Raw genomic sequence first — 12410 nt, 5'->3', positions numbered from 1 at the left:
TCGGATGGATCCGTAATACGGTGACGGCGAGGCTGCGCGCCTCAGCGAGCCGAGGATGAAGGGAGGAGATGATGATGAAAAGAATAAAATGTTTTTAATGAAGAGATTAAATGTGATGCTTAGGCTGTTAAAGATTCGGAGGGAAATTTTCTGTCTTCGCTTTCCCCCTCGCACCCTTCACCGCCATCATTTATGAGTTTGTGCAAAACGCTGTTTTTCATGAAAAAGTCAGAGAGGGAGAGCGAGGAAGAGAGAGAAACGAGCTCGAGGCAGATAAAAGCGTGATCCAGGCTGACAGTTTTGACAGCAAAAAGCGACAGAACAACGGGCAGACAGAGAGAGGGAGGGAGGGCTGAAAGACTGCAGAAAATTGCAGACTGTAATGGCTGACAGTGCCAGATATGACATTTCCCTCTAATCTCCTGCCAAAGAAATGGTGCTAAAATGCAGAGCGCCATATCCGTGTCATCTGTAGGCCTATCTGTCCATCTCGGAGCGAGAGAAAGACACAGACAGCCGGAGATCCGCCGAGCCCGTTGGTTGCCATCCCGCCGCACGAGGCCCGGATGCCGTGCTAACGCTAGCTTTGTAAACAGGATCATCTTTCATCACTGTCACGTCGTTAAATGGTGTAAAAAATCTTCCCTTGTGATTCGCCATACATGCTAATTTTCTTTGCATACCAAATATGCTTTTCATACCCACTTCAAAGACGCTTAGGCGTGTGCGCCGCCAGCTAACGATCTCTGCGCTTCAGAGGTGGATAGAACTGGATTTCTTTTTTGTCGCTGGAGTGTCTGAAGGAAATGGAAACAAACGAGGGGGATGGCAGTGTCTCAAGGAACTGGGGGCAGGAGCGCAGTGATTTAAAAAAACATCCCATGTGGGGGCTTGCCATTTTAGCGGTGCGAGCGTTCGCTGAGACCTTCTTATTTTTAACGTTACGTGTCCACTTGTTTAGCTTGGCTTCGATTCTTGTGAAGATGGTACAGAAACAGTGTGTTGATGATATAACGAGAATAGTCCAACAAAACTTTCATTCGACTTGAATGAAAATGAGACCGTTGAAACAGAAGTGGAGTCTGTTCAATTTGTCATACTCTCACATCACAGCTGAAAGTGGCTGAAATCTGATTTATTTATTTTTCCCCCGCTCAAATGTGACACATCTGGTTTTTGGATGACAGTCTGTACAGCGTTTCTGACATTTCATCTGACATTTTCAATTCCGATCTGGACCTCTTTCAGATGTGGAAATCACTCAGATTTGTATGTGATGTTCTTCAGTGTGACCTTGATGTCAACATTCCTGACTTTCACACCAATCAAGCTCAACATTCAGGAATCGCATGCTTGATTTGCACTGCATAATGGTAATGTGTTCACAAAGAAAATAATGACGTTACAAACTATTGTAATATTATGTGGAAAGACCCGAATGATTGATGTGTAGTTACGCGACTACATACAACAACTACAGTTTTCGGAATAAAGATTTACATTTTCTGTTGAAATTGTAAGTTGTTATTAGCTGTTCAGAAAATATAGGCACAGGGTATTATGGGCTGTTGCCAAAGTGTTGCTACAAAGCTGCCCACAGAGACCCGGCAACACCTACAGCATGTCAGCCTTCTGTTCGCTCGCTGACTTCAAGCTCCGTTGCATCCGGATTGGCTTCTTTTCATCCGCTGCCCTATCTTAACCAATAGTCTGGCCCGTAGCTAAACAATCCGCCCCCTCCCACTTGTCACCAAATCTGTCGGGGCCCAAGAAGTGTAGAGTGATGCAAGAGGGGGGGTTGAGTTTGGATTAAGAAGCAAGTTCGCCCCCATTTCTTTTTATAGAGGTTGTTTGGTTAACCCCAAAACAGCTGCTGTCCCGCTCGCCCTACCGCCCCTTTTCTCCCCCTTTCACGTTCGCTTTTCTCTCATTCTCTCGCTCCCTGCATCTTAATCCTTTTTTGAAGTCCTAAGTGCTAGGCAAATCCATTGAGTGCTGCGTATAATGGCTTTTAAGGGAGCGTGTTTAGATGTGTCCCAGCCCCATGGCTTATGAACCGCGGATGGTGTAATGGATTTTTTCTCCTCTTGCTGCCGCACTAAATCCAACGTATTGTTCCTCATTATCATTTAAATAAGTCTCCCTTTCAACTCTGAATGTGGCAATGTGAATGAACCGGGACATTGTAAGGCTAACTCTACAAATTTTTTCGCCTCCCAGTGAGACTCGCTCTTCTCCGGACGTTACGCCTCCTCGCTTTTCTGTGTGAGAGAGAGCGAGAGAGAGGTTCTGGAAAAGTATTTGGATCCTACAGTGCCGCCTTTCCGGGTTTTCTCAGGGACACTTCTCTAATTGTCACAGTGGGAGTTTGTACTGAGTGTGAGAGAGAACAGAGGAACTGATGAGGGTTAAACCCCTGTAGCAGGTGTGTGTGTATGTGTGACTGAATTCTGTGCAAGGACAAAATTGGTCTTGCAGAAAAGTCACCCCCTGAGACAGAGGCAGAAATTGCCAATCGCACAGAGGAAAGAGGCAAAAAGAGGGGGAAAATGACGGAGAGAGAGCAGGAGATTGGTATTCAGGCCTAGTCTGTGATGCTGGGATGTGGAAGTTGCTTTCTGTAACAGGCTGTGGTTCGCTCATTCAAGCTAGTGTGGCTTCTGTGGATTATGGCTTTACTTGTTTCTTAAGGTTTTAGTAGTCTGTGGAACGTAGTCCTGTAGTTGCATAGCAGTTATTTGTTTCATTTGCAATATTTCAGCTAAGTTTGAGAATCAGCAGTGACCTGGTAGTACAGTAATGCATCAGTGAACGTCATTATTTACATTTATGCATTTAGCAGATGCTTTGATGATATTGAAGTTTAGTGTATGTGTGAGATATAACATCAATAACATTCATTTAGAAAATAGACATGTTGAATTTAGCATCTATCTCCAATTGTAGAGAATTACTTACTCTGGCCAAGAACTGCCCATGTTGACAGGAAGGCGGCCTGACCAACATGTAAAGTGACCAAAAACAAAAAGTTTTTTGTTAATGCAAAATATTGGGTAGGCAAATCTAGAGTCGAAGGTACCACAATAGTAGGCCAGTGTATAAAAAAGTGGTAACTCATTCAAATGATGGCACAGCAGTCTCGGAGAAAGGTTCTGCAAACATGAAAGAAATGTATGCGGCCAGCATTCTGCACATTATTTCATTATATTATGGACACAACTGAAAACTTTGTGCTTCAGAAAGTTCTTCATTTTAGTATAGGGACCAATTCTCACTATTATCTAGTTGCTTATTAGCATGCCTATTATTAACATATTGGCTGTTTAGTACTTATAAAGCACATATTGTGCATGAGCATATTCTACATCCCTAATCCCACCCAACACCTAACCCTAACTACCTTACTAACTATTAATAAGCAGCAAATTAAGTTTATTGAGGCAAAAGTCATAGTTAATGGTTTGTTAATAGCGAGAAGTCTTTCAGAGAATTAATGTCAAAACATATAAACCTGGTTTCACAGTCATGGCTTAGATTAAGCCAGAATTGGCCATTTTTTGTTGCCTTTGAAGAAAACAATACTGTTCTGTATCCTGATACAAATTAGTGCCACCAACAGATTTCAAGATATGTCCGTGCAAGTTGCTTTCAGTTTAAGACCGCTCAAACATGCATTTTAGTGTGGGTCTAGGCTTAAGCCCCGTCTGTTAACCGGGCAATTGAGTTACAGACTTGCGCAGCTCAGACTCAGTGACTAGTTTATTTGTAAGGAGCAAGAGTTTTTCTTTCCTAGCATCGTCCCAAACTGTGGGTTCGGGTAATGAAGTAGCCTGTGGTTATCCTAGCTTTCTTGTTTGAATGCATAATAGTGTTAGAGCAGAATTAGAAGATCAGTCATAATGCTCTTATGTAAATTTTTGCAACGTAACCTTTGTGTTAGCGGTGCAGATTCTGAACAGTTAAATTACCCATGTTAACTATCTGTAGTTTTAAGGACATTCATGCTGTAGACAAGTGTGATTTGTTTGGATAGTTGAATTGTTAGACCTTCAGGAGTCTAAAACTAGCTTTAGCGCTCCGTTTAACGGTTTTAAAGGCTCCTATATGTATCTGAATCTGACAAGGAATCTGTCACGGAAAAATTAAATGCTTTCGTTCCCCCTCATTTACCATAAACTGACAAGGGCTGATGCAACAGCGTGGAAAATGGATGCAAACGCTGGGTGTCTTGGTTCTGATCTGAAATGTCATTTCCTTTATGATGACAATCTGACACAATCTGGAAAATGATGTAACTGCTATATAAGAATCATTTGACTGTATTACTGAGTTAATGCTGGAATGTTTAGTTGAATGCACAGTACACAACCGAACGGCTTCAGATTTTGAAACATGTTAGCGTAAAATGTTATTAATGGCTAAGGCTATTAATGGTCACAGGGTTTAGATGGTTTGTTCAAGTATTAAGCTTCATATTAAACCATCTGTGCTTTCTTGGTGATGAAATCATATGACTTTTTAAAAAAAAATGTGCCATTAACAGGTGAAAGAAGAGAGACCCAAGCCATCTTTGGACCAGATTTAAGTAACTAGTCAGAACATCATAGTAACCGGCTGTGTTGCCCTAGAATCCACATACAGTAGCAACGCCCTAGCAACCACTCAGAAGACCTTAGTAACTGCATACTTTTTTCAGAAAATCACAGGACGAAACCAGTTTCTTTTCTAGATTAACAATGTAGGTGTCCCGCTGAAAGATCATTTTAAGATAAACCCAAAGTCTCGCTAAAGAGACAAGGCCTTGAGCAACAAGATGGCCAATTTGTCCTGTATGTATTGTGCTTGAGTCATGTGTTCTAGCAGGTCTTGAAGAGAGAGAGAGAAAGAGAGAGAGAAAGGAATCAGGAATGTCATTAGGCGAACGATAGGAACGAAGGGTGGGAAAAAGGTTAATGTGAATATTGATATTAAAGTGCTAGAGCTTCATCATGTCTCTGTCATCTCATAGTATCCCTCAAAGGTCAACGTTGTTCTCTCTCTCTTTGTCTCTCTCTCTCTTTCTCTCCTCCAGAGCTCCACTCACTCTCTGTCAGGACGAGGGTACTCGGTAAGTGACATTTTCACGCTCTGCGGCTTTACGGCAGAATTACAGTATCCTCTCCTCCCGTTTATGGCCCCGGCAGCGGACATTTTAATTATGTTAAACAGAGAAATGGTGGAATCATGATATTAGGGACATCACTCTTGGGTGTCTGACTGATTAAATGGTGAAAGGTGTCCCGTTGCACCTTGGGTAAATGAGCCTTTCTTTATATTTACGACCATTTTATTTCCAGCGCTCTGGTCATTTAAAGTGTCACTGACGATGTCTTCTTCTACGGTCTGCTGTGGTCTAGGTTAGAGCTTGTTTGAAAGACATTCACAGATTTTGATTTGGTTTTATTTGGATGAGACTTGAAAGAAATCATATGCTTCAGGATACGCAAGCTCAATTTTGGTTTCGCTGTGTTCGCTGAGGGGTGCCATAGCGGGCATTAGCCTTAATTTGTTGTATTATAGATTTGGTTTTCATTCGGATGAACTCATTTCAAGACAGAGCAACAGTTTGATTAGAACCTTGATGAGTTGAACTGTGTTAGTTAAACGGTAAAGATATTTACGGCTACAGTAAGTACTGTAAGTCCTATGAGGACTGAAGTTTGCTACTGTTATGTGCGCATGTGCAACTGAACGCTGGACTGCAAAGTCGTGGCCTAATGGTTAGAGAGTCGGACTCGTAATCCAAAGGTTGCGGGTTCGAGTCTCCGGCCGGCAGGGATTGTAGGTGGGGGGAGTGAATGTCCAGCGCTCTCTCCACCATCAATACCATGTTTCTGTGACTGAGGTGCCCTTGAGCAAGGCACCGAACCCCCAACTGCTCCCCGGGCGCCGCAGCATAAATGGCTGCCCACTGCTCCGGGTGTGTGTTCACGGTGTGTGTGTGTTCACAGTGTGTGTGTGTGTGTTCACTGCTGTGTGTGTGTGTTCACTGCTCCAGGTGTGTGTTCACAGTGTGTGTGTGTTCACTGCTGTGTGTGTGTGTTCACTGCTCCGGGTGTGTGTTCACGGTGTGTGTGTGTTCACTGCTCCGGATGTGTGTTCACTGCTGTGTGTGTGTTCACTGCTGTGTGTGTGTTCACTGCTGTGTGTGTGTTCACTGCTGTGTGTGTGTTCACTGCTGTGTGTGTGTTCACTGCTCCGGATGTGTGTTCACTGCTGTGTGTGTGTTCACTGCTGTGTGTGTGTGTGTTCACTGCTGTGTGTGTGCACGTTGGATGTGTTAAATGCAGAGCACGAATTCTGAGTATGGGTCACCATACTTGGCAGTATGTCACTTCACTTCAATGCACTGAAATATAAAACATATAAAAAACATAAAACATTTTTTTTTTTCACAATCAGGTTTGTTAATAGTAATATTTCATTCTTCTTGTCAAAACAGGTCAGTAATAATGAGATTAATCATTATATTTTATTATATTATTATTTAGAATATTAGTATTTAATAATAATATATTAACAGTTATATTCTAAATAATTACAATAGTAGAATAACAATAAAAAACATTTGATTTGGTAACAAATATAATAAAAAAGTTAAAGTATATTTAAAACATTAAAATGAAATATTTGGTGTTTTTAAAGTGAGTCACTGCATATTCACCCTTAATGTGTTTTTATATGTGAAAATATAGGCCACTTTTATATTTTCAGAAGGGGATCACAGTAAAAGGTCTTGGTTTAGCTAAAACTCCTGGTTTAGAGTGTTTATTTTTTTTATATATATATATATATATATATATATATATATATATAATTAGATTAGAGTAGATCATTCGTACGATTTTCATGTTTCGTAATGATGTGGTTTTCATTCCATGTTCAATACTCTATGCTCTTCTTATGGATGAAAATAAGCTTTGGAAATTGTATTATTGATTTACTGTGCTTACTCTAAAGATAATCATATTATCTATGAATATATTCCCTGTTCTTCTTTATTCAAAAGTGCAGTATACACTTGACACTGAAACTGAGAAAAAAAAAGTGTTGTATACCCTTGTGAAATATTCAGAAGCAGCAGAGCATTTTATATGCTAAATTTCCGCAGGCATGTCAAGCAGCATGTCACAGGATCGCTGTTTATGCATGACAGAAAGCTCACTTTTCATCAGATGCTCAAATGTTTGTTTGCATGCGCACACACACACACACACACACACACACACACACACTCACAGACACGCTGACATTACCTGTCTCATAAGAATGTCAGGTAAATACTGCCACTATGAGCTGCTAGGTTATTTATTTCATATGTTTTGCCAGCATGAAGAGACAAGAGTTTAAAGGTTTCAGGACTCATTCTGTCATGCAGTCAGTACTCAACCTCTTTTATTGTTTGGCCATTTGCAAATGGAAAGAAATCATTTTCTGACATTTCTAGCTATTTCCATATATATATAAATATGAATTTATTATTATTATTTTTTTTTTTTTAAAGTCTCTTATTCTCAATAAGACTGCATTTATTTGATCAGAAACACACACACACAGTTATTTTCAGCATCATTACTCCAGTCTTCAGTGTCACATGATCCTTCAGAAATCATTCTAATATACTGATTTGGTGTTTTAAAAAAAAAAAATCTAAATTTCTAATAATTATCAATGTTGATAATATATATATATATATATATATATATTACTAATATGTTGATGTCCTAGACTACTGCTTATATTGTCTATATTGATATTAGCTAAATCGTTTTTTTGATCTACTATTGTAAGTTTGGTATAAATTATGAAATAGACTATATCAATTAAGCATGACAAATAACTCCTTGAAGATCTTTACCAGAGTAAACTCTGTTAGTTTAGTTGTTCTTGTCATGATTTATGTCCTCTAGACGGCAAGAGACACTTAGGTTGTTGTTTTTTTCCCTCCTCAGTGAAAAATAGAGCATGTTAAACTCATGTTTCCTTACGGTGACATTCTGACATGGCAATGAAAAGAGAGCCTCTGTAAAAGGCCTGTAGCGGCCGTAAGCCTCGGCTGTCATATCAGTTTAGGCTGAGAAAACATGACCAAAGAGCCACAAACCTTGTCCTCCTCTTCACGATGTTGTGAGTGAGATAACAGAGAGGGAAGTGCAGAAAGTAAAGAAAAAGCAGAATATAGCAGGGTGTTTCACTTTGACACTAGTTCCATCAAATCTGGTTATATGTAGTCGGGCCCTTTGGCCCTTCACACTGTGTGTGTGTGTACTCATGAGATTAACAAAGCACCAAGAGCTCCAGGCACAAGTTTCTGTGTGTGTGTGTGTGTGTTCTTGTTTATGTGCATGAGTCCGTTATCTTCCAGAATTCAAGGCACAGTGTTACGGTCAGGGGCCCCTGGGGCCACTCCGACACTTCACGTTGTGCTCGTAATCATCTGCTAGGAGTGAAAGTGCTAAAGGCTAACGCACCGAGAGAGAGAGAGATATGTCAAGAGAATGATGGAGGGAGATGCAGGCTTCCGGCTAGATAAGTGGGCCATCACCTGGAAAGTTGTGAGTTCGGCCCCCAGTGGCAGCGGCTTATTCAAGCCTAGTTATAAACGCAGAGTTTTGACTCTAAATTCAGTTTGGATGAACCACATTGAATCCATTGATAGATAAATACATGTGACCACGTGTTCCAAGGGTCTTTCTTGTTATTGCAAAATGTAACTATATTATCGCCCATCTCTTTATATAAAATTTGTTTAACGATTTTTTACCAGGATGCAGAAACATGAACAGCATTTATTAAAATAGCTGCATTCAAGTCATGTGTCAGAATGATTGTATTTATGAGTTGAATGCACATGATTTCTAATTACCTTTGGGAAACTTTGGGTTTTCATTATGCCGGGCTGAGTCAGTTACAAACTTCTGGTGGAAATAAATTGTTTTTGATTATTGTAAGTTGTAATTCTGAACACGGACTGTAGCATTTAGTTTATATGCATTTTGTGTACTGCTGATGAAGAATTAGGTTAATATTTTTGTTCTACTCATTTAACTAAATTTATGAGCTGATAGATGTGTGTTCCCATACTAACCATTTCCCATCATTCTCTGTGGCAGCATGAAAATGATAATATACATAACATTATGTATTATTTAGATGCCTAACTTGCATGATTTGCTTTTTATTTAGAGTAATGCTATAACACGGTATTTGTCAGTAAATAAAATTATAATAATAATAATTTGCCTAGGTGCATTTTTGTTCCTCAGAATTGCATAATATAAACTTCCAATTCAGATTTTTTTTCTCGGGATTGTGAGAGATAAGCCCACAGTTGCAAGTTACTATATAAAGTCAGAATTGTGAGAAATAATCTCGCAATTGCAAGAAAAAGTCAGAATTGTAAGAAAAAAGTCAGAATTGCTTGTTTATATCTTGCAATTCTTAGAAAAAAGTTAAAAGTTTGAGAGAAAAAGTCGCAATCTTTGTACTTTTTTTATTTAGTGGCGTAAACTGACTTCCTTTTTATCTATATTTGTATTTTATCACGCTGCCAAGGGGGCCTGAGACCACCTCTTACATTTGGTTCAAACTCTAATGCTTGGCTTCAAGTGACTTATTTCTTGATTTTACTGCATCTCTAGCAGGGTAAGCTTGTTTTGAACAGGTGTTCTGTAGACGATCTGACCTCTCTTTCAATCTGAAAATTGATGTGCGCCGCTGTACACACAAGATTAGAGCCAGTGTCATTCTTGTGTCTTGCACGAAACGACTGTAAATATTGTCGGTACTTAACCGTGACATATAAAATTGTGTGCTTAGGGAGCACCTGCATGATTATCATATATCAAGGGTGCTACAAAGGACTCCTGACACAGATATGAACCAAAATGACAAATAAAGATGGCCTCCATCTTCTTGTCATGGATCAAACGCCTCCATTCTGCAGCATCCACCCACTGGTGTTCAGATCACAGCACCTGCGGCTATAACACCTCCTACATGGAGGACGTGGGGAGCGGTGCAACCTCGGGCAAAGTAACCTATGTTACGTGCCATTTATTGGTGAGAAAGTGCTCTCTGGTTTCTGATGTGGGATAGACTGATTGTATCAGCATTAAATATTCTTTTTGGAGCTGTTTGATGTGTTGCGACTGATTAGAGAGAGAGGTTAAGGTGTTTTCAATCTGAGGAATACAGAATCATAGAATTGGTCACATACAGACCTGACAGAGAGGGATCTTGCTTTAATTTTACCGTGATTAATAGATTGTTTCACATTTATATGTTCATTTACACTATGCATGTGCTATGCTTTATTATTTATTTGTTTGCATGTTTAATTGGTCAAGCACAGCCATATAATTTAATATATAAACTTTATAAAAGTATTCTACAATCATTTTACTTTAAAAGGGTTTAGATTTAGGATGCAGACATTTCAAGCGTGGTCAATGTTCACATTGTCAGATGTAGACATTTTATCTTTTACCTGATGTTTACCAGATTTCTCCTTTAATTTTTTTTAAAATATATTATATGATGTATTTTATAATAATGTATTATTAGTATTACACCATAACTATGCTATTGTTTGAATCTAGAATATTTTTAATCTTATTTCACCTGTAAAAAGTTATAGAGCAAAACACAAAATCCTTATATATGCTTATATAAATGCTTTTGCTCACCTTTAACTTCTTAAAGGTGAAGAGTTTATATTTTTGCATCAGGCATTTTTTTTTTTTTTTAGTTTTTCTTTTTACCTGTAAGAATGCTTTTTTTTCTTTTTTTTATAACATTTTTCACCTGTAAGAACAGACCTGCAGGCCTGCGATCCATTTTTTTGGGTTGTGAGCAAGTGGTTTGGAGAGATTTTCTCAGTGTCAGGCCTCTGGTGCATTTGAACAAGAAGTGCTGGGGTTATAGTTTGATGCTCTGACAATATCCTGCACTTTGTGTGTGTGTGTGTGTTTGTCTGAGGGGTGTGTTTCTGGGTGAAAGCCATATTTGTTTATCGCTGTGTGCGGCCCGCTGAACAGCCCGGTCCTGTTTCTCCCCTCTCACCGGGGAAACCTGGCTGTTGCTGCTAGCAACAGATAAAAAGTGCTGTTAACCTCAGCAGGGTTTCAACACATCAGTCACACGGGGAGATAAAGGTAGAAGCTTCGAGTCCACACACACAAAGAGGCTTTTGGTCCCTTCATGGGACCAAAGATGAAACACACACTTGCATAGTCCAGTAGCTAAACATAAAGACGGTTCTGAGATGCAGCGACTCAATGGAAACTAAAATATTTTTCACAGGCCGCACAACATAGCGTTAAAGCAGCTGCAAAGGCTTTTTCTCTTTGAATAGTGATGAATGGTAACTTAATTTTCACCTTGGATTGCTTTTCTTTTCCACTGGAGATGGACCCTATTCTCTCTCTCACACACGTTGTGGTCGGCTTAAAGCGAGAGAATGGAAAGGAAATGTGAGCGTAGTTCTGATGTTGGGAATTAACTGCTAATTGCTTTTCCTGTTTAAGCTTTTTGCTCTTAATGCTGTTTAGTCTTTCATTATTCATGGCTCTGTGGTCCGGCATGCTTTCTGAATTAAGCTCTACAAATGAAAATATGCCTGCAATGATTGTCCCAAGGCCTGACTTATTATGCAGCTCGCAGATATAAGTTAATACATATTCAAAAGCTTGTTTCTTCAGCATGTTTCAAAACAACTTAGGCTTTCCATTATGACATTATGAATTAAGATATTATATAGAGGGAATGTCGAAAATGTCTTTTTTAGTTCTTTTTTTTTTTTTTTTAATTAAACCACACTGTCTTCAAGTCTCAAGTCAGACTTCATAAGAAATGTGACCCTCTTCACCTTTCTTTCATACTATTATTGTCTGGTGCCTGCCAAGGCAAACATGACTATTATTATTATTATTATTATTATAGCTTGTGTTATAGTGATTTTTTTCAAACTCCTACATTTACAGTATATTTTGGCAGCTGCTTTTATTCAAAGTGACATCGAGTGCATTCAAGGTTTGCATTTATCTGTCCGTGTTTTCTTTGGGGATCGAACCTATGAACTTGGTGTTGCTCGCACAGTGCTCTTCCAGTTCAGATTTCTGGCAGATAATAAAATGGGTGAAAAAGCACATCATCCTTAAATTAGAGGAGGATTCTGAACCATATAGAGGTCAACGTATGTTTTCAACCCTAGGTCACTCCCACCTAGACTCTCAACTAACCCAGGGACCCTCATAGAAAAAGAGCTAGATTTATCATTATTGGTGGTTAAAAATGTCTAAATATTCAAGATAAATAAATAGATGCTCAAGAAACATTTCTTATGATTATCAATGTTAAATAGAGTTGTT

At 39.2% G+C, this 12410-nt stretch overlaps 1 protein-coding gene across 11 annotated transcripts in view; it reads left to right on the top strand.

Moving 5' to 3' along the window:
* Positions 1-12410, top strand: part of LOC306870136 (fibrosin-1-like protein) — a 283720-nt gene that overhangs the window by 97693 nt on the left and 173617 nt on the right. For 10 of the 11 annotated variants that reach the window (XM_079417238.1, XM_079417232.1, XM_079417231.1 and 7 more), the window contains exon 4: positions 5072-5107. The exons of the other annotated variant lie outside the window; for it this stretch is intronic. In XM_079417238.1, the coding sequence (XP_079273364.1) occupies positions 5072-5107 (36 nt within the window). The remainder of the gene's footprint in view (positions 1-5071; positions 5108-12410) is intronic. 11 annotated transcript variants of the gene reach the window in all.

The sequence above is a fragment of the Barbus barbus genome (assembly GCF_936440315.1).
Source record: "Barbus barbus genome assembly, chromosome: 5".
NCBI lineage: Eukaryota > Metazoa > Chordata > Actinopteri > Cypriniformes > Cyprinidae > Barbus > Barbus barbus.
This window is presented reverse-complemented; position numbering and strand designations above follow the sequence as displayed.